Source organism: Rhinolophus sinicus, linkage group LG03 (genome assembly GCF_036562045.2).
Source record: "Rhinolophus sinicus isolate RSC01 linkage group LG03, ASM3656204v1, whole genome shotgun sequence".
NCBI classification, from domain to species: Eukaryota; Metazoa; Chordata; class Mammalia; order Chiroptera; family Rhinolophidae; genus Rhinolophus; species Rhinolophus sinicus.
This window is the reverse complement of record NC_133753.1, coordinates 11,401,506-11,424,391: the sequence shown is the minus strand read 5'-3', so window position 1 is coordinate 11,424,391 and position 22,886 is coordinate 11,401,506. Positions and strand designations below refer to the sequence as shown.

Below are 22,886 nucleotides of genomic sequence, written 5' to 3'. Positions count from 1 at the left end.
GTAATATTCACACCTCCATACTGGCAAATATTTTTTTTTTTTTAATCTGACAATAAAAACTGTTGGACAGAATAAAGAGCAGTGACTTACACACTGACAGCAAAAGTAGAAATTAATACAACAAAAAATCACTATTATCCAGCAAAGCTAAACATGTGCATACTCCCATCTGGTTCACTATACACATGCACCAGAAAAACTGTAACAAAAAACGTTCACAGCAATAATGTTCTTCGAGGAAAAAGAAGACAACTCAAGTGTCCACTGAAAGTAGAATTAAAATGAATAAATTGTAATCTTCATATATATAATAGTTTAAAACCGTAATAATGACTAAAATACACCTAAATGCAACAACATGGATCAATATGAGAACAGGGGGCTAGTTGAAAAAACTCAAGGTGCAGAGGAATGCGTATAGCAGGATTTTATGTTTATATTGTTTACAGACCTATACATGATAAAGTCATAGACAGCAAAAGAATGATTAACACAAAAATCAAGATGATTCCGCCTGTGAAAAAGAAGGGATGGAACTGGGGAGTGGTCTCTAAGGTACATCAAAAGGAACTTTTTTTTTCATAAATGAAATGATACATGGAGAATTATTGCAGCATTATTATTGGCACTTTATATATATGTTATAATTATTTTTAAGCTATTCCATGGTTAAAATAACTTTTTTAAACTACAGAGGGATAAATGTTGAATAAGAGTCACCTTTCCCACAGTACAAAAAAACAGAAAGACAAGAAAACATGTACATAATTTCAGACAGAAATAAGTGATTGAAACAAATATAAAATAGTCTTACTAATTTTTCAGTCAACTAAGTCAGGGTTTGTTACTAACAATACAGAAAATGGAATTCAATCCATTGTTCATTCCCTCAAATATCTGAGTTATCAACCATATTCCAGACACGATTCTATGTGATTAAATACAACTGTGAACAAGAGACAGAATCCCTGCCCCCATAGAATTTTAACGCCAGCAGAGAATCCAAAGCAATAGGGGAATAAGAAATGTTTCACTATAATCAAGATTACTCTACCCAGCAAAGCTATCATTTAGAATCAAAGGACAGATAAAGAGCTTCCCAGACAAGAAAAAGCTAAAGGAGTTCACCACCACCAAACGAGTGATACAAGAAATGTTAAAGTGACTTCTTTAAGAAGGAAAAAAAGGTCAAAAATATGAATAACAAAATGTCAATAACTACAAATCGATCAATAATTACTTTAAATGAAATGGGTTAAATGCTCCAATCAAAAGACATAGGATGCCCGGTGGCTCAGGCGGTTGGAGCTCTGTGCTCCTAACTCCGAAGGCTGCCGGTTCAATTCCCACACGGGCCAGTGGGCTCTCAACCACAAGGTTGCCAGTTCAACTCCTCGAATCCTGCAAAGGATGGTGGGCTCCGTCCCCTGCAACTAAGGTTGAACACGGCACCTTGAGCTGAGCTGCCGCTGAGCTCCCAGATGGCTCAGTTGGTTGGAGCGTGTCCTCTCAACCACAAGGTTGCCAGTTCAATTCCTCAACTCCCGCAAGGGATGGTGGCCTGCGCCCCCTGCAACTAGCAACAGCAACTGGACCTGGAGCTGAGCTATGCCCTCCACAACTAAGATTGAAAGGACAACAACTTGACTTGGGGAAAAGTCCTGGAAGTATACACTGTTCCCCAATAAAGTCCTGTTCCCCTTCCCCAATAAAATCTTTAAAAAAAAAAAAAAGGATGACTAAGTGGATAAAAAAACAAAACCCCTACATATGCTGCCTACAAGAGACTCACTTCAGTTTGAAAGATACAGACTGAAAGTAAAGGGATGGAAAAAGGTATTTCATAAAAATGGAAAAAAAAAAAGATGGGGTAGCAATACTTACCTCGGACAAAACAGACTTTGAAACAAAGGCTACAGCAATAGACAAAGAAGGACCCACTAATCCCACTTCAGATCCCACTTCAGAGTATTTATCTGAAGAAACTGAAAGCGCCACTTCGAGGGGACGTGTGCATCCATCTGTTCATTGCGGCATTGTTTACAATGGCCAAGGTGTGGAGGCAGCCTGGGCGTCCGCAGATGGATGAACGGATAAAAAAGAGGTGGTACAGATATACCATGGAATATTACCCGGCCATAAAAAAGAATGAAATCTCGCCATCTGCAATAACATGGATGGACATAATCTGAGACAGAAAGAGTGTATCGTGCTGAGTGGAGTCAGTCAGACAGAGAAAAATAAATGTCATATGATTTCACTTACATGTGGAATCTAGAGGACAGGATAAACAAACGAAACAGAAAGCATTTGGTTGGTTGCTTTACAGAGAGCATTTTGATGGCTGCCAGATGGAGGGGTTGGGATGATGGGTGAAGGGGGAAAGGGATTAAGAAATACAAATTGGTAGGTACCAAACAGTCATGGGGATGTAGAGTAATAGCATGGGGAATACAGTCAGTAGTACTGTAATAACAATGTATAGTGTCAGATAGGTATTGGATTTATTGGAGCGATCACTTCGTAACTCATATAAATGTCTAATGTTGTACACCTGAAACTAATATAATATTGTATGTCAACTGTAATTGAAAAAGAAAAATATATATAGATAGATATAAATATAAAGAAAAAAAATGTTTCAGAAAAGCCAACGTGAACATAAAAAATCAACAAGCCATGTTAAGCAGAGTGGGGGCCCAGCCAAACACGCAAAATCAGAAAGATTTCTATGTTCCAGTAACACTCAGAAACCCAAGAGAAAAAGTTAACTTTAGAAAGCTGTAATTTGGAGTTTTAAAAAGATAACTTTTAGGCTGATTTACAGTAATATATGCCAGCGTCCAAAGCTTATCATCACTGCTGACGGGGTACAGCAACGCTGAGGTCAGAGTTCAGCAAACCCAACCACCCCAAGTTCGAATAAAGAACTATCACAAAAGAGAAGACGGTTAAGTTTGAGCTGAGTGTTTAAAAGTACAGAGAAACTTCTTGGTTTGGGGGACAATGAAGGCTGCCCCATTCCAAATCTTCCAGTTCACTAAAAAAAAACAAAAAAAAACAAAGAAAAAAACCACCATAAAACCAACAAAGAGAGGAAATAAAACCACCTATGACCCGTGCCTTTGGCAGTACTAGAAGACAGAGAATACAACCTTCAAATGACCTGTAACAGAAAAACAGACCAAATGCCAACAGCGCTCCCGCCAGCCCACACCAAGTGTGCAGGTGTGGAGACGAGGAGATACACTTACGAGACACTGAAAAAGTAGAGGCGCTCTGAGGGCTTAGACAGAGCAAGACAAGATCATCCCCAGAGAAGGTGCAACCATAAAAGCCAAAACGCTCCATGCAGGTTAGGACCTGCAGTTTAGAGCATGGCCAGAAAAGAAGCTTGAGGGTCAGTGGGATTGGACAGAAATGACAGCCTCGGAGGACAGCTGCTGAGAGCAAAGCAGAAAGAGAGAACAAGGGGAGGTGCCACGGGAGACATGGCAGTGAAGGGAAAGAAGGGAACGAGAGGGAAACATTAAGCATCCCACAGAAACTAAAGAGAAACAAGACATATCCCAGCCCTTCCCACAACACCTCCATACAAGGAAGAGAACAGAGAAGGTGCTATGGAACTCTCTCAGTAGGGAATGAACAGATACACAAAACGCAGACCACAGACACAGAAAACTACTGTTTAAAAAACTCAGAAAATGCTAATAAAAGCATTTCAGCTGATGAATCCCTCCTCCTCCAAAAGAAAACCCACAGAGCTGAAGAAAATGGTAACACAACATTCCAAACTGAATTTAAAATCTTGAAACAAGCCATTTGGGATAGTAAAAAAAAAAAAGAAAAGAAAATCCTGAAGCAGAAATACAAAAACTAAGAACAGAAATGAGCAAACAAACAACCCAAAAGAGAAAGAAACAAAACAAAAAGTTGAATGCCAAAAAGAAAGAGGGAAAAAAAGTACACAGACATTTTCCAAATAGACTCTGAGGGGTGCGTCTCTCTGAAACGCAACACGAGGACAAACAAAGGAATTTAGTGGCAAAGGGAAGGGCATGTGCACAGGACAACTTTTGGCTGCAGAACTGTCAACAGCCCCCATGGACAAGAGGTAAGGCCAGACCACTGAGGACTCGGAAGGACAAGCTAAGATTCCATCTTCTAAGATGGAAAGGCAGTATAACCCATGAAGAGAATATGTCTGGGCTTCAGATGAATTCAGGTTAGAACTCAGGCTCTACCATGTACTAAAGTTGTGCTGAGAGAAGCTACTTTGACCATGTTATGCCCTTTATATGTAATCTGATTGGATGGATGGATGGACGGACAGGTAGGTAGACATATGGATAGACATAGACATAGACACACACACACACACACACACACACAACTGTACTTGTCTGAGCCTGGGTAAAGGACCACTGAGGGTGACACTGGAAAGGAGCATGAGCCAGTACACGGGTGCCTTACGGAAATACTCACTGGTGCGGGCAACTGGAGCTCAGTCTTGCCAGGACTCTACGGAATGATTAGAAAGCTCTTATATTTGTCTTCTGCAAAGACAGGAGAAGCCTGTCTCCATTGGCTCCTGGCCCCTAGGGGGAGCATTAACCTCCCAGCACATCCAGGCTGAACATGCTCTGTGCCTTCTGACCTGTATCTCCTGCTGGGTGAGCCTTGGAGAAGCTGTGAGGCAGAAAGAAAAAGATGCACAGGAAATATAATTGAGACAAGACACTGTCAGGCAAAGTGAGCTGAAGCCTGCACGGAAGTTTGAAGATAATGTGACGTGGTACTTCAGAGGTCACTGATGGAATATCTAATAGCTCAAACTCCCCTTTGCCTCTGTCGTTGAATATACGTGTATCAAATGATCACACTGTATACCTTAAACTTACACAGTGTTATATGTCAATTAGATCTCAATAAAGCTAGAGAAGAAATAAATACATTGGTCACTGAGTTGTCACAAAGGAGCTAGCTTAGCTGATAAACATGGTGACAGGGAGGAATTATCTTGAACTCAAGGGATTTACTGTTTCTGTTGCTTCTATGCCTGGTGAAGAACGCTGGAGAGACATTGGGAGCAGCCATAATCCAATACGGGGCAAGGTAACTGAAGCCTCACATCCCTCAGCAATGAAGTTCTTAATCATACAAGTCAAGTAACGTCCTGGTTGGTTGTCCATCTTTCTTGCCCTATGACCTATTAGCCACTGCCACAGAGCTCTGTGGGTCGGGGCACCCTGAATGCCACTCTGGCCCATTATGGTAATTATATCCACCTTGACGCTGATGGTAAATACCACCATCTGGCCTCTATTATTCCAGAATCCTATCATTTCTATGAATACTAAGGAATCCAGTCCCATGGAGGCGTCTCCTATCAGCCCCAGCCTGTTTTCCTTCAGCAGCGCTGTATCCTTAGGAAATGAAGTGTTTTCTTTGTACCCTCCTAAGGAACACGGTCAGATGGTGTGTTCTCCATCTCACATAATAAATCCATTCGAATATTCTCTCTTCTCTGAGACTTCTGACCTTGATACTCTGTCAAAGCAATCCTTGCATATTTATCTAATCTACTATAAGTCATATTCATGCCCAAGCTTCAAGAAACCATCTCAGCAGCACATTACGACCAGGTTACTAGGAAGTTAAATCCTGAGTTATGATAAGTGCTCCATATTAATAAATTCTCCTCTCTCCGGCCTTATTATTCTGCCATTCCTGGTCCAATACCTGGTCCAATACCACTCCCCACATGCTCCTCCGATTACGATAGGTACATATTTGGCCAGGTCCTGGAATTATCTGCCCGAGTACATATTTCCTCCCAACATGAACATCCCTGGCCTGATTCGATTATGCTGAAACTGCATCTAGTTACTGTTCTGGAAGGAACAGGAGTATGGAGCGGGACAGGCTGAAGGCGGGCCAGCATTATCTTGTGGGGCATCCACCTCAGTGGGATCTCTGTGTGGTCTCCAAATAAGGAAAGGCTGTTCTCTTCTAACAAGGTGTTGATTCTGCCTGCCCAGGGGGATCCAGGGAAATTCCGGAGTTCAAGATTCTCAGGTTCATCCACCTAGATGTTCCCATCTGAGACGCCTGCACTGATAACTGGCTGGCTGACATCTGTCATTCTCTAGTTTTCAAGTTTTCTGAAGGTAAAAGAAGCCGGTAAACCTTACAGTCCCCATAATTATCACTGTCCCTATACCACTGAAGTCCCAGAGCTATCACATAACGCAACACATCACCTCCTATTCAAAGCCAGTCCCAATTCCTGCAGGTGGGAGTCTTCGTAATTGTCCTGTCACACCTGCCAGGGTTACCACCATGACTACCGCCAGCAATGGCGCCCTTGCTGCAGTCTCACCAGCCGGTGAACCACTCCAGTACCCTATCCAAGGTATGCTTTCAAGAGCCACTGTGGGGACAGAGCCCCAGAAAGCAGTTTCCAGGCTCTCGGCCTCACGTGGAAAGGTGCTGGCTCAGGTAGTAAATGGCCATCAACTGTGATTGGATGGCTCTCAGCTGTGGCCAGTTGGCTGTCAGCTGTAACCAGTGAGCCATTGGCCACTAATATAACTGCTGTGGCTACGCTGGCAGCAAAAAATGGGGGCTAACAAGAAGATGGTGGCTGCGCCTGCAAGCAGCGCAGTGAGGGTTGCGAATTGTGTGGCTCCTGCTTCCTGTATCTCCAGCCCAGTCACCAGCGAGACTATAGTGGTGTGACTCCCCTACCTATGGCTCCGTGGGTGTTCCTTTTTGGCCTCACCGTGTCCTGTGCTCTTGTGTGGGGAGCGGGACCAGAGACCCCGCCTGACACCCTGCGTGACAAATGGCGCAGCAAGCAGGGTCCCCCGCACGACAGCCACTTTTAACTACCTGTCTTAGCTGGGACTCATGTGCAAGCAATTTATTTGGAAGGTAACCCCAGTGAAAAGGAGTGAGGAAGAACTCAGGAGACTGAAATTGGGAAGAAGAAAAAGCCAATACCAGGATGCATTATCAACTCAATTTGATCTAGACCTTTTGAGGAACGTATAGAATGCCTCTCAGAATTTTCTATTCTACTCTACAGTCAATAAAGGAAGTATTTATTATCAACTCCCCACCCCACTGAGAGTTACCCCAGTGGGATATTAACACCCTACACTCTGGGAGGTGCACCTGTACTTGCTAAGCCAGCTCTCACCAGGGTTCTAAATCTTGGAGTAGGAGGCAAAGTCCTGGGGCAGAAGGTGAAAAATGTGCAGCCTGCATGCTTGCAATGAGATGTCATCAACTGGAAGTGAGTTGTTGCCCACACTGAACTGTCGCTGCCGCAGGTGGGATGTGAGCTTGTGCACCAGCGGTGTCAGACACGATACCAATCATGTCGCTGTGTGTTGTAAGGATTAAAGGAGACACGCCAAATGCTTGGCAGAGTACCTAACTCATAAAGCGCAATAAACGACAGCTATAACATTATCGTTCAGTTGGACACTGAACTAAGACTGTGCAGGAGCCTTAGTAACAGTGAACAAGATACAGACAAGGGGGATATTTCCGAGTTATAACTGACATAACTGAGAGGGCACATTGGTGGGCAGCGAGAATGTCGGAAGGGAGAGGAAGAAGTCCAGCCTGCTTCTAGCTAGGGTCCTGGCAGGATGGAGAATGGCAATGACACTAAATGAAATACAGACAGCGAGGGAGAAGTGTTATTCAACTTCAGAGCTGTGTAAGGTACCTGTGGGCTATGCAAACGTTTTATGTGCAGTAGGCAGTTGGAAGTAATGGATAAGAAACTCTATTCTCTAAGGTGAAAATAAGAGACTCAGATGGTAGTTCAAGCCATGATAGTATCTTGATTTCCCAAGAAGAGTGTGTTCAGTGACAGGAAAAGAAGGCAGACAATGGATTACCGGCATTTAAGAGACAAGCAGAGGGGCAGAGGCGGGTGAAAGAGACGGGGCAGTCAGTGATGGAGAGCCAGGCGGCAGAGCATAGTGCCACCGGGTGAAGGGAGGACAGTATTGACAACCCAGCAGCCACTGCTCTAAGATTAACTGGAGACATTCCACCTGATTAGGAAAGCAGGGAGCTGGGAGCAGTAACTTTACAGAGAACAGTTTCCATGGAGCGATTGAGATGGAAGCCTGATGGCACAGCACATCGGAGTGAATGGGAGATAAAGGCATAAACGGGTTTTTCAAAAGCTCGTGGAAAAGGGAGTAAGAGCAAAAAACTAGATAGAGGGACAGACTTTTTTTTTTTTTTACAAGATTCAACTGTGTTTGTGGGACGAAGAATTTGAGGATCAGGGAAAGGAGAGGAAAAAAAAATAAAGTAAGTTCTCCAAGATCTAAAATAGAAGATTTCAAGATGTAAGAGCACAATCTGACTCAATTATCTTTATTCAATACATTTGGCTTTGTTTTTAACAGACCACCTAGGAAATATGTATTTAGCATCTAATTTATTGAGACCAACCTAATAAAGCTGTGAAGTAACTTTCCTTATAAAACCTTGTCTTTTCTTTTTTCTTTTCTTTTTTTTAAAGATTTTATTGGGGAAGGGGAACAGGACTTTATTGGGGAACAGTGTGTACTTCCAGGACTTTTTTCCAAGTCAAGTTGTCCTTTCAATCTTAGTTGTGGAGGGCGCAGCTCAGCTCCAGGTCCAGTTGCCGTTGCTGGTTGCAGGGGGCGCTGCCCACCATCCCTTGCAGGACCCGAGGAATTGAACTGGCAACCTTGTGGATGAGAGCCCACTGGCCCATGTGGGAATCCAACCGGCAGCCTTCGGAGTTAGGAGCACGGAGCTCTAACCGCCTGAGCCACCGGGCCAGCCCCAACCTTGTCTTTTCTTACTCAACATTACAAAAACATAAGCTTCTTGGATTAATTGTGTTTCAGTCAAAAGGTGACAATTGTATGCAGTGAGAAAGAACCGTTTCTCTGCTATTTCAGTTTTTTATTTTTCTTTTCGTCAGGGAAAAGTACATTATTTATAAAACACTTTACCAGACAGGCTCTAATGTAGGAGGTACCCAGCATAGTATGGAAGCTCGTACATAACTGAAACCTGAAATCTTTGATCCCCGTCTGCAGGGTCCAATTAGCTCAGTTCTACAAAATAAGCTTGAAAATAAGCTGAATCGCTAGCACATTAAGTTCCTTTTAACTGCCAGGTGGTAAGCTATTCTGAAGCTGTTTAGATTTATGATTGGGCCTCAAACCACATCTTTGGACAGCATTCTGTTGGAGACAGAACAAAGTTAAATTTAATATCTGTGTACTTTAAAACAATGCTGCCTACTTTTCTTTTACTGCCGGGGTCGCTTACCTTCAAGACTCACTGTACTTTTGGTGCATAAAACAGCAGTGTTTACTTATCCAGCTGATTTTGGGATTACATTGAGCCAATATGAAAACTGAGTCAATAACAAATGCTTATAAAGTAGGAACAAGCAGCCTTATTTTCCCAATACTTGTACCAAATAATTTTAACTTAGAAGAACTGAACTAACTATAAAACATTTCGGAAAGAAGAAAAAGAGCATAATGCTTACTAAGAATTTCGGCATGATCCACACATGTTTAGGGAACTGACCTCTAGAAAACACAGAAGCATTCTAATGGCTTTGCCTGAAAACGTCTTCCTATAAGTCATTATATAATATTCTAAAAAGTTTCATCTTGTAGCATGTAAATTTTGTATCAACTTCTTGTGTTTTTCTACAGTTAAAAATTTTTAAAGACCAATAACAATATTTAAACCAATGTGGCTAGTTTCCCTTCTTGAATAAAGAATTGCTTTTTCTTCACAATTCATGAAGGAAAAAACACTCCAGAAGCTCAAAACTTCCTTATCTTCCTGCCACCAAATCTACAAATGCACCTGTATCCTTTCCTTCTTCTCTCCTATTATAATAGAAGCAGTGGGCCTTCTCTTATGAGAGGCCAATCTTGCCCCCCGCCACCACCACTATCCCATGTCCCCCTTCTCAGGGACCTTGATGCCATCAGCTATCCCCTCGTCTGTATACTTTTAATCACTTTCTCTGGCACGGATCCAGACTAGTGGTATTTAAGCATGTCCTAGCATCACTCATCTTAAAACAACAAATAACACCTCCACCTCCAAACCCCACATTCCTCTCTGGCTAAGCTTCTCTCTTGAATCCCCTCCAGAAACAAGTCTCTCAAAAAGTTATATTCACTTGCATACACTCCTCAACCCATTCCAATCTGGCTTCTTCTGGTCAAATCTCCACCCAAACTGCTGTTGACAAGGATATTAGCTGGTTAGTCAGGTCTGACAAACTCCCCTTGAGGCGCCCTCTCTCCTTGGCTTCCATAACACAAGTTCCTAGGTTTTCTCCTGGGGTTTTTTCTGGCTGTTCCTCCTCTGTATCCATCCTTAGCAATTCCTTTTCTATCCATCCTCCAAGTTTTGGAGTTTTTCAGGGCTCAGTTCTGAGTCCCCTTCCTTTCTCTCCATTCTACAATGTCTCCCAAGGTGACCTCTTCTACACCTGGGCTTTAAATATCACCTAAGTGCCAATATGCTAGGATTTTTATCTGCAGCCTGGATAGCTTTTCCAAGCTCCAGACCCATATTCCACTGATGACATAAAACACAGTAGTTTAGAAGAGCCTTGAGGCCAGACTGCACGGGTGTCAAAACTAGCTCTCCTACTTACTTCCTGGGTAACCCTGCGCAAGTTGCTTACCAGTTATAAAATTTGAATAAAAATAACAGTACTCACTTCCTAAGGTTATTGTGTGGATTAAATGAATTGATGAAAGCACCTGCTATGTAGCGTATAATAAACTTTCATGTGTCCATTAGAATATGTGAAAGGCATCTCAAACTTACTTCGTATAAAACTGGATCCTTCCTTTTCCACCTGCCCTATCTATATGCATCACTCCTGGTTCACCATCTGCGAATTCTAGGCAGAATTCTAAAATGACCCCAATGACCCTTTGCATGACCTCCTGCCCTTTAGTGAGTGAATATAAGATACTACTCTTGTGATAAAGAGATTTTGCAGACATAATTAAGGTCCCAAATCTGTTGACCTTATGATAGGAAGATTATCTAGGTTGACCTGATCTAATCACGAGACCTAGAGGTCAGAGAAGATCTAGAAGTCAGAGTCAAAGCATGGGACGGATTTGACCCATCAAGGAAACTGGGACCTCAGGCTGATGACTACAGGAACTGAAATCTGCCAACTACAAGAATGAGCTTGGAAGTGGATTTTTACCCAGTCTCTAGATGTGAACTCAGTCTGGCGGCCACCTTAATTTTGGCCATGCTGTGAGAACTTTCAACCTACTGAACTGTTACTAAATGGGTGCTATTAGAAGCCACTAAATTTGTGGTAATTTGTTATGCAGCAATAGAAAATTAATACACCATCTGAACACATAGCACCTTCAAACACACTTGTTCCAGCCAGAAAATCCCATTAACAATATAACACCAAGTTCTGTTGATTCTATCTCCTAAATACATCTCAAATATATTCACAATTCTTAATCTCTAATTGTTACCTAATCCAAACCTGTATATTCTACCTGAACTTCTGCAATAGCCTCCTACCTGGTCTCCCTTAATACAATCTTTCCTCCCATTCTCCTGCCAGCAGTGGGACTTAGTTTTCACAATGCAAAATGAATCTCTAAAAATCCTTCAATGGCATGACATTGCACTCAGGATAATGCCTGTACACCTTATCATAACCTACAAAACCATGCACAAAATAGCCCCAGCTACCTTTCCAGTCTCATTTCCTATGATTCTCATGCTTGGATAGGATCCTCAAGCCACAGAGGCCTTTCTTCCCTGGTGTGCCAAGCCATTTTCCCGTTGGGGTCATCTGTGTTGCTACCTTTGGCAGAAATGATCTATGGCCCCATAGTAACAAGGACATTCCCTGAACATTACTGCCTCACAGAAGCCTTCTCTCACCCCTCATCCAATGCCAGGTCACCCTGTTAGACACTCTCACGTCACTCACTACTTCTGCACAGAATTTATCACAATTGCAATCGTATATTAACAGTTAGTTGTATGATTATGTATTGAAGGTCTTTCTCTTAGGTACAGTTCAATGAGGACAGAAGCCATGTCTAATTTGTTCCCTACTAAAACCCAGCATCTGGTACAGTCCCTGAACTCAACAAATCTAATGGATGAATAAAACTGTGGTGGTTTTCCCAACTTAGACATGGCAGAATTGGGTCAAAGTTATAAGTTTTGATATGTGTGTGGCTCCGTTATATTCATCCTAATCTAGCCCTAATTATGGTGTTTCCTTATGAACAAATGACGTTTACACCTAAAGAAAAAGCAGGGGCAAGTTCACAGGAAAGGATTCTTGCAAATCTACCTCCAAGTCTCAGTGTTCATGCCCTTAGTGCAGCACCCTGTTTAGATATGAAGTGACACATTATCCTTGTTACATATTTTAAATAGCTTTTCCTCTAAGAAAAACATATAGAACTCTACTCCAGACTATTGATGTGGTTAGAGGACAGAGTGGTGCTTCAGTTGACAAAATTTTCCAGGTAACGATGGGATATTCCACTAATGCAGAAGACGGCCTGGTACAAGTACAGCCCTGTGTACTCTCTCCACCTTTTGGCTACTAGAATTCTTCTTTAAAAGCATGCCTCTATTTTACTGATTTCTCATTATGGTTTTTTTTTTGGAAAAAACAAAACAAAAGTGCTATTAATTAATTAGAGACCTCACTTTTTTTTCTTTTTAGGAGAAATATAAAAATAACATAAACACCATACAACAGAGATTTTATTTAAGAAGCAAAACATTGGACAGAAAGTCAAATTTCTTCCCATATTTTCCATATTATTGATGGTGTATATATATGTTTACAAATGTGTATTTACTTACTTATATAGTTACCTAATCCCTACCTTGGTCCAGAAAAGATTTAAGGTAAACTACTTGGCTTAACTAAAGCATAACAAAGCAAGAAAGAAGGAAAAATAAAAAGAAAGTCTAGGGACATAAAATGGTACCCGGAAGAGGTTTGAGATGCATGCCAGACCACAACTTTACGTGGTGTAGGCCTCAGATTTGAAGCTTTCTGGCACCAGCTTGATAAAAGAGTTCTCCTCAGGGACCCACTTCAGAGCGTGCCTATGAAAACCAGAACAGCTGGTCAAAAGCAGCTCATCTAGCCTTGGGACTAAGATCAGGAAGGAATGTCTTCTTGGATTCCTTAGAGAGGACACCATTCTACTTCGGCTAAGCACGACACATATTAACCATTTTCTACTAAAACAATGGTTTCAATGACTGCTTCACATTGTTATCATACTTAGCTACCCAGGCTAGGGGTAAAATTATCTCTTGGCTTATCCCATCTTAAGCAAGATGTATTAGTTTCCTATTGATGCTGCAAAAAAATTAACACAAACTTCATATTTTATTAACCACACACATTTGTTTTCTTATGGTTCTGGAGATGAGAAGTCTGATACCGGGTCTTACAGAAATAAACTCAAGGTGACAGCAGAGTTCTGTTCTTTTTGGACACTCCAGGTAATATCTGTTCCTCAGCTTCTAGAAGCTGCCCGTATTCCTGGGCTCGTGGCCCCTCCAGCACTGGCAAGAATCCCTGTTTTTTCCATCTCACCTCCTTTTCTCCCTCTGCTTCCATCCTCCCTTCACTTTCTGTGACTCTGACCCTCCTGCCTCCCTCTTATTAGCGGCCTGGGTTTGCATTGGGCCCACCTGGATAATCCAGGATAATCTTCCATCTTAAAGTCCTTAAACACATCTGCAAGGTTTCTCTGCCATGTAAGGAAATACATTCACAGGTTTAGGGTTAGGTCATGGACACTGGTTGCGGGGAAGGGGTCTTTATTCAGCCTATCACACAAGACCTCATCATTCACCTGTGTGCAGCTATCTAAATTGTAAGGATGCTGTCACAAAACAGCAATGTGAGGCCAAATCTACATAATGAGAGTAAAGCCACAAATGGAGAACCTAATCAAAAAACTTTTTAATTCAAGAGGTAATCACAGAATGATTAGATCTTCTATATTCCAAATAATTTGATATACTACAAAAATACCATTTACACAACTTTTTGTCAGGAACACACTGATTATATAAAAAGCACACCTACACAAAAACTTGAGTGTGAAATAAAGTAACTGCAATACCAAGTACTATACTAAAAATTGAGAACTTTGACTGCTTATCCTCCCTGCAGGCATAGGGGAAGATGCCTACGGAATATTTAAAAAAAAAAAAAAAAAAAAAGTGAGAGCGCCAACTCAGTGGCAACTTTAGAAATATGTATATATACACACAAAGTCCAGAGAATTTACATGATTTTCAGAGGAAAAGCTATACCTGAACCCAGAAGGGTATCGCTAGAGACAAAAATAAGGGCAAGATTCTATTTTAGACCCTCTTCATCTTCCCTGGCAAACAAGAGGCATGTAGGAGAGCTCATAACTTTGAGATGCACAGACATCCGTAAATCATTACGGGAGCTCAAAGGAGGTAACTGTGACAACCCCTCCCTCCCACTGCATTTTGGGATTGACAACTCTCAACAGGGCATTTAACTGTGAAGCTTCCATCAACACATGATATTATTATGTTAGATTTTCCCCAGAGGCGTTTTCACCAAGCATCAGCTTTTTTTCCATGGAAAGAAGTCAATCCTGCCCACCCAACCACTTGTGTCTCCAGGAAGCTGAGGTCTCAAGGTTCTTCGTTGCTTTGGAATCCAGGTGAACACTGAGTCTTGATACAACAGTAGACTTGCCACCTAAGAAGGTTTTTCCCCTTAGGGATTACAAATACAAAATATACCAGAAATCCTCCCTGACTTAAGAGATGAGAGGCCATCTACTTGGCCCAAGTAGATCATTTTCTTAATCTCTAAGACTTGTGGTAGAAAGTTAAGAAGGGATTTTCCTTTAAGGTCTAGGCTCTAGGGAATTAAACGAGGGTACTATCAAAACCTATTTATAATTTTAACCTTCCTAATGTACCCTATAAAACTAAAGATAGAGAACAAGTTCTGTCTACTCTTCTCAAGGCAAGGAAAGTGTGAATAAATGGAAAAGTACTATAAAAAATACACACACAGAGACAGAAATATATATCTATGCATGTATAACGTGAAAAGGAGAGCTGCACTATTCTCACAAATAACTAAGATTGCCACTGAAATCTTTCAAAATCTCTTACTGTACGTAATCATTATGTTCCTAAAGAGCTAATTATAAATTAAATCAATATAAATGGAATCACATTCAAAGAGCATCAGGGAACTCTTGTTTTCAGTGAGATTGAATCATCAATCCTTTGGTAAAACAGAATTATCTTTTAAAGTTAATCACCATTCCTGACTTTTGTCTATACCAAGACTTCCATAGACATTGCATAGAACACCAGCTTAATGCTGGTAAGTGCTCTGGATATAACTCAATCCAACACCTGTACTTTATGGATGAGAAAACTTGGGCTCAGAAAGGTAAAATGACTTGCCCCAGGTCACACAGCACATTGGGAGCAGAGGTAGAAATACAGTTAGCTAGAAATCTGTTAGCCTTCACCTACAATACCCTAAGTAGAGATGCCAGCAGTCAAACAGGTAAGATCTTTAATTGGTGGCAAAAATCAATCCAGCATATTTTGGGGAAACCAGACAGAGGCATCACACACACACAAAAAAAAACTATAAACAAATATCTCTTACGCATATAGAAACAAAAAAATCCTCAACAAAATACTAGCAAACTGAATCCAGCATGGTATTTAAAAAGAAATACATACTATGGCCAAGTGGGATTCAACCCAGGAATGCAAGGTTACCTTAACACTCAAAAATCAATTAATGTAATACTCCATATCAATAATAAAAAAAAACCTCACAATCATCTCCACAGATGCAGTAAAAGCATCTGTCAAAATCCAAAACCTATCAAATATATGGTGATGGAAGGAGAACTGACTCTGGGTGATGAACACACAATGGGATTTATAGATGATGTAATACAGAATTGTACACCTAAAATCTATGTAATTTTACTAACAATTGTCACCCCAATAAATTTAATAAAATATATATTTTTTAAAAATCCAAAACCTTTTCATGATAAAAACACCTCAACCTGATAAAGGACATCTACAAAAATACTCACAGCTAACTTCTTGCTGAATAGTGGAAGATGAAAGCTTTCCCCCTAAGATCAGGAACAAGACGATGTCGCTCTCACCATTCTATTGAACATTGTACTGAAGGTTCTAGCCAGGGCAGTTAAGCAAGAGTTTTAAGTAAAAGACACATAGATTGAAAAGGAAGAAGTAAAAGTATCTCTATCTGCAGATGACATAATCTTGTAAACAGAAAAGCCTAAGATATCCACCAAAAAAAACTAATAGAATTAATAAAGTAGTTCGGCAACACTACAGGATACAAAAACAAATTGCGTCGCTATAGATTTGCAATGAATATTCCAAAAACTAAATTTAAAAAATAATTCATTTTACAATAAAATCAAAACGAATAAAATATGTAGGAATAAATTTAAGAAAATAAATGCAAACTTATACGCTGAAAACTACAAAATGTTGAAAGGAAAGATCTAAATAAATGGGAAAACAATGCACATTCATGGATCAAAAGACCTAATATGCTAAGTTGGCGACACTCCCAAAATTGCTCTACAGAGTCAATGCAATCCCGACCAGAATCCCAGCTAGCTTTGCAGAAATTCATGTGGAAATTCAAGGGACCCGGAACAGCCAAAACAATCTTGAAAAAGAAGAACAAAGCTGGAAGACTCACACTTCTCAATTTCAAAACTTACTAAAAAGGTATAATAGTTAAGATGGTGAGGCACTAACATAAGGACAGACATAAAGATCACTGGATTAGAATTGAGGATCCAGAAATAAACCCATACCTCTCTGATCAATTGATTTTGACAAGGGTGCCAAGACAATAAAATAAGGACTTAGTCTTTCAGTAAATGGATCAAAACTTAAATGTAATAGCTAAAACCAAAAACTCTTAAAAGAAAACAGAGACGTAAATTTTCATGACCTTGGATTAGTGAATGATTTCTTAGATACAACACCAAAAGCACAAGAAACAAAATAAAAAGTAGACAAACTGGACTTTGTCAAAATTAAAGTACTTTGTGCTTCTAAGGATACCATCCAAAAAACAAAAAGACAACTCACTTCGTAAAAGAATATTTACAAACATATATCTGATATGGAACTTTTATCTAGAATATATAAAGAACTCTCAGATCACAATAATAAAAAGACAAATCACCCAATTAAAAAATGGGCAAAGGATCTTAGTTGACATTTCTCCAAAGATATACAAATGCCCAAAAGCACATGAAAAGATGCTCCACATTGTTAGTCATTAGAGAAACACAAATCAAAACCGTAATGAGATACCACTTTATACTCACTAGGATGGCTATAAGCAAAAAGACAGATAATAACAAGTGTTGGCAGGAGGTGGAGAAATTGGAGCCCCTGTACATTGCTCGTGGGACTGGAAAGTGGTGCAGCTACTTTGGAAAACTTACAAAGTTAATCACAGACTTACCATGTGATCCAGTAATTAACTCTTAGTACATTCCCAAAAGAAAGTGTAAGTCCACACAAAAAACTTGTACACAAATGTACACAGCAGCATTAATCACAATAGCCAAAAGTGTAAACAACACAAATGTCTATCAACCGATGAATGGATAAACAAAATATGGTATATCCGTCAACGGAATACCATTAATTTAAAAACATGTGTTGTGATACATGACACAACATGGAGGAATCTTGAAAACACTATGTTCAGTGAAAAAAGCCAGTCATAAAAGACCATATTTTGTAAAACTCTATTATATTATAGGCAAATATATAGAAACAGAAAGTAGAATTAGCAGTTGCCTAGGACTGGGGATGGGTGGTGGAAATGTGGAGTGACTGATATAAAACGGGTAAGACATTTCTTTTTAAAGTGATGGAAATGTTCTAAAATTAGATTGTGGTGATGGTTGTATAACTCTATAAATACATAAAATTCCCTGAATTGTACACTTTAAAGAAGTGGATTTTATGGTATGTAACTTATATCTCAGAAAAAGCTGTTTAACAAAAAAGGTATGGTGGCTTCCACCTTGCTCTTTCTTCAGTCACTTGCTCTGGGGCAGCCAACTGTCATGAGGACATTCAGCCATCCTTATGGAGCATCCGGCCAACAACATGAGTGAGCCGTCTTAGAAGGGGAACCTCCAGCCCCTAAACAAGTATTCAGGAGACTGCAGCCCCGGCCAACATCTCTACTACAACCTCATGAGACACTCGGAGTCACAACCATCGAGCTAAGCAACGCTGAAAGTCCTGACCTGCAGAAATCACGTTGCTTTATACACCACTCAGTTTGGGGGTAATTTGTTACACAGCAATAGATAACTAATACCCCTTCCTTAACCCTCTCCTCAGCGTTAGGCTCTCTCTCCTAATGATGGACACCTAAGGAAATGTCTTCCCAGCAACCCTCCCTCTTCTAAGAGTTCCTTTTCGCCTCCATCCATATGTTTACTGTAGTAGCTGTCATGTTAGCCGGACATACTCCCATTCTCCCGCCTTAGCTGAATGATCCGAAAGAGGGCACCTGACCAGTCGGGCCAATAATGTCCTTTCCTGATTTGTATACGTACCCTATGCTAAGTAAAAGGCAGTGTCTCTCCAGTCCCTGAAGCTGTAAGATGTAAAACTTGAGGCCTGTCAGCAGGCATGTTCTTTCCCATGTGGGAAAAGTTGGACAGCAGTGGAGAAGAATAAAGTCATTACAACAGACAAGCCAAGACGGAGAGAGTACAGACAACATAAGCCTCTGGTTCCAGCGATTCCTGCTGCAACTCTATCCTTCCAGTGGGAAGACCATATGCAACCCCAGTATCTAAAGCAGCACTCAGTACGTAAGAGGTAATGAAACATTTATTGAATAAGTGAATGGGTAAGATAACCCAGTATCCTTCCAATAATACCCCCACCATTTTTTGTTGCTGTTGTTCAACAGAATTAGAGTCGATTATTTGAAACCTAAAAGTCCTAACCTTTTCTTTGCTCCCTATATACTCTGTATATCCCTCTAATATTATACTTATGACAATATATTCTAATGACTGGTTTACATGGCCTGCTCCCCTACTATCAGAGGGCAAGACATTTTCTTAGTCATTCTGGTATCATCACGACCATCTAGTCTAGAAAACATAAAGTGCTCAAGAAATATATGTTTAACCAGTCTAATCAATTCTTTACTCTTCATTCCTTCAGCTTTTATAGCCACTGTCATCAATTTATCAACCAGCTAGTATGTCCAACGTACTGAGAATACAATAAATGGTTAGACTTGGTCCTCGATTTTCATCCATTCCGTGAATTCATTCAATAAATATGTGAGTGCCCACCATATACCAGGGGCTGAAAATAGACAAAGAACATGGATAAAGAATAAAGAACAAGGTCTCAAGGACCTTACATTCTAGCACAGACAAGTAAATTGATTATACAGTATCTGTGTTAAATGTTATTAAAGAGATATGCACAGGCTGCTAAGCAGCAGCAGGGATTGTGGGGAGTTAACCCTCTACTTCAGAAGACATGTACCGAAAAAGATGATAGCCGTGCAAGGTGGCATAGCTTGAGCACAAATGAGTGATTCGTTTTCCAAGTTACATTAGATTAATTCACACACTTGAAGAAAAGACACTGTTATGGAATGATTTTCAGGTTGACATTCAGCCAACATCTCCTGAGTGCCTAATACGTGCCAAGCAACCTGCGTAGCACTTTTTCAACAGGGTCTCATTCAATTTTCACACTCTGTAGATGAGAGAAGTGAGTCTGAAAGAGTACAGTGACTCGTCTAAGTCTACCCAGCTATGAAATGGCAGAGCTGGGATTTAGAATGAAGTCTTCCAGGGCCAGGTATACCATGCTGCTCAGTCTACACAACTGCAACAATTTCCATGCCCTTACATGTGACTTTTATTGCCTTTTCATTCATCCTACCGCATACCAGACAGTGTTGGCCACAGATGGGCAATCACCAACTGCTGACTTGATATGACTATAGACTTGTCCACATTTTGAGAAGCAAGGGACCGTATCAGATCAAATTACCTTGGCGCCTATTATAGCATCATGTGCTGACAGGAGCACAGTTGGCTGAAGATGAGTGAATTTTTCAAGCTACATTTTAACAGTGCTTTTGACCACTATATCCGGTCAGCAATAAATCAAAATGACTATTCATTTCCTTTGACAGTTAAACAGTACTAATGAATTCAGTGTAATCTCACCATCCATCAGAAAAATTTCTGAAATGCAAACTTGAAGCTGATGATTCACACAGTAGAGAAGGGGAAATAAAGCAGTACTCATTGTTTTCTACAAAACTAGCATTGTTTGCAAAACCCAGAAACTGAGCAGTTGGTTGACTATTAAAAACAAATAAGTTGCTCTTTGGTCATTTAGCAAAAAGCTGCTTGTTGTACTATGGTCAATGACTGAGGAGCATATGATTCAAGTAGCTTTTGCAGTACAGCACGATTCTACATATATAAAGCAGTGACTCGTTATGTAAGCTAAGAAAAAGAAATGAAAAATCTCCACACAAGAAAGCACCTAACACTGAGCCAGGCACAAATCAGATATTAATACGGAATAAATGTTTTAATAGGCCTTTGAAAACATCAGTTGTCTATTAAATTGAGAGAGAAAAATCAAACCAACCAAACCTACACAGGTTATACTAGGAACTTAAAAAGATTAAGGAGTAACTGGCTCAAGATACATAAATTCACAACGACCAAAAAAACAATGTTTAAAAATGTTGAAATTAGTAACCATGCATGTGACATCCTCTTAAACCAACTCACCACTTGGCACTCCATGGAATAACTGACAATCAAATTAGAAATAACAAAAACTAAAAGAATAGTGACAGATCTAACTTTACAATCTGTTCAAAACAGTAACAAGATGTCCTAAGCATGCACCTGAAACCTGCTGTATAAGCTTTGTGTCTACATAATCAAAGAATATCCAATATTCCAAAGTAGCTCCATCAAAAACCTTTATAAACGTCCACAAGAATATTTAACAGTAATAATGAACAACTCATTAATGTAGTATCTGACAGAAATAAAAAATAATCTCTTATACGAAACTGGGCTCCACAGATATAAATGCAAACTTAATCATTAGTCCAAATAAGCATTTTCTAATAGGAACCCGGACCCACACAACGAATAAAGTAACAAATATAAAGCTGGGACAACTCTAGTGATCTCAAACATTAGAACGTAAGTGCTTAAGCCGGCTAGCTAGTCGCTTTTACCTAGAGCTTTAAATTTATAGTCTTCATCTCAAGGGACCTTTGAAGGAAATTCAAGGCCAAGTATAGTATTTCATGACAATTGCAAATAAAAGCACTCAGTCCCCGGGGCCCGCGATCCCTCTTTATCTCACTGGAGAATGCACGCCTGAAAAGCGCTGGGACAGCCTCCCTGTCACCTAGTACAGGACCCCAGCACCTCAGGGGATGGTTCCACACAGCCCCCCCAGGACCACCTCACGGGAAGCAGAGGGGTGGAGAAGTGAGTCACGCTCCAAAACAAAGTGTCGTTCTCCCCACACTGAGGAAGGCGCACCTTTTACCCCAAACAGGATGCAGTGACAGATGTGTCACCTGTGCGGGAAGGGGGCCCGAAGACATCCTCGGAGACGAGTGCCAACAGGCAGCTGTCGGCTGCCCCGCGGGCTCCAACGCCCAGAGCCCGCCGCTCATTCCCCGGCTGCCGAAAACTTTCCGACCGCTCCCCTTGGGCGCGCCCCCACATCCCGGGACCCCCTGCCTCCTGCACCGCCCGCGAGGCCCCGCCCCGGGCCCGCCCCCCGCGGCGACTGCCCAGCCCCGCGCCCCCCCGGCCCGCGCGGGCACCCGCGTGCCCTCGGGGCGCGCCCCCGCGCCGGGCCCGGCCGGCAGAAGGCGGGGTCGCTCACCCGTCCGCAGCTCGTGCTTGACAGTGAGGAGCTGCTCTCCCCCGGCGCCTCCGTCCCCGCTGGTCCCCGCGGCGCCGCTGCCGCCCTCCTCCATCTTCTCCGTTTTCCGATCCCGCGGGGTTCTACAAGGGGACCCCAAAGACAGAGGACGCCCGGCCCCTCACAGCTCCCGCTGCAGCCCCAGGAGCCGCGGTGCGGCGGCTCCAGAACTCGGACGCAGAGACGAGTCTCTTTCCCGCTCTGGCCGCACGGCTCGCTCCTCCGCCTCCTCCCCCTACGGCGGGCACCGCTAGTACCGCGCAACCAAACCGCCCCCTAGTCCGCCGCCTCCTCCTTCAAGCCGCTCCGCCCACAGCCAGCAAGGTACAGGAGCCATTCGAGCCGCCATCGCTTATTGGGCACAGGGCGCGCGCATCTGTCAACGCCGGCCTCCATTGGGCAATCCTCTCTGGTGCTTCTCGAGCTACCCCGCCCCGCTCCTCGAATTGTTGTTGCTTGGCGGGGAGGCAGGAGAGGGAGGAGCGCGACCACTCCGATTGGTGAAATCGAGATTGTGCCCCGCCCACTTCCACTGGTGCGCACGCGCAGTCGGGACCTTCCCTTCCCTGACCTCCCCAGAATGGTCACACCCCTATTCCCCAGCTTCGATCTGTTAGTAAATAGTGTCTAGTAGTCAGGAGGATCTCGGGGTCTCTGATTGGCTAATGCTGAAAGGGCGGAGAGGGCTGATTTTAATGTTTGGTCTGCCAATCACCGCGGACAGAGGCGGGGTCTGGGGAGGGGAGGTG

General features: G+C 41.9%; 1 protein-coding gene across 2 annotated transcripts in view; it reads right to left on the bottom strand.

The window, feature by feature from the left end:
• The window catches only part of RPS6KA5 (ribosomal protein S6 kinase A5), a 168,664-nt gene extending 146,189 nt beyond the window's left edge, over nt 1-22,475 (bottom strand). The window contains exon 1 of one of the 2 annotated variants that reach the window (XM_019745027.2): nt 22,099-22,475. In XM_019745027.2, the coding sequence (XP_019600586.1) occupies nt 22,099-22,192 (94 nt within the window). In that variant the 5' untranslated portion in view covers nt 22,193-22,475. Of the gene's footprint in view, nt 1-21,746; nt 21,900-22,098 lie in introns of those variants that run through there. The other variant, XM_019745046.2, reaches the window with a different exon arrangement.
• Nucleotides 22,476-22,886: the final 411 nt, after the last annotated feature.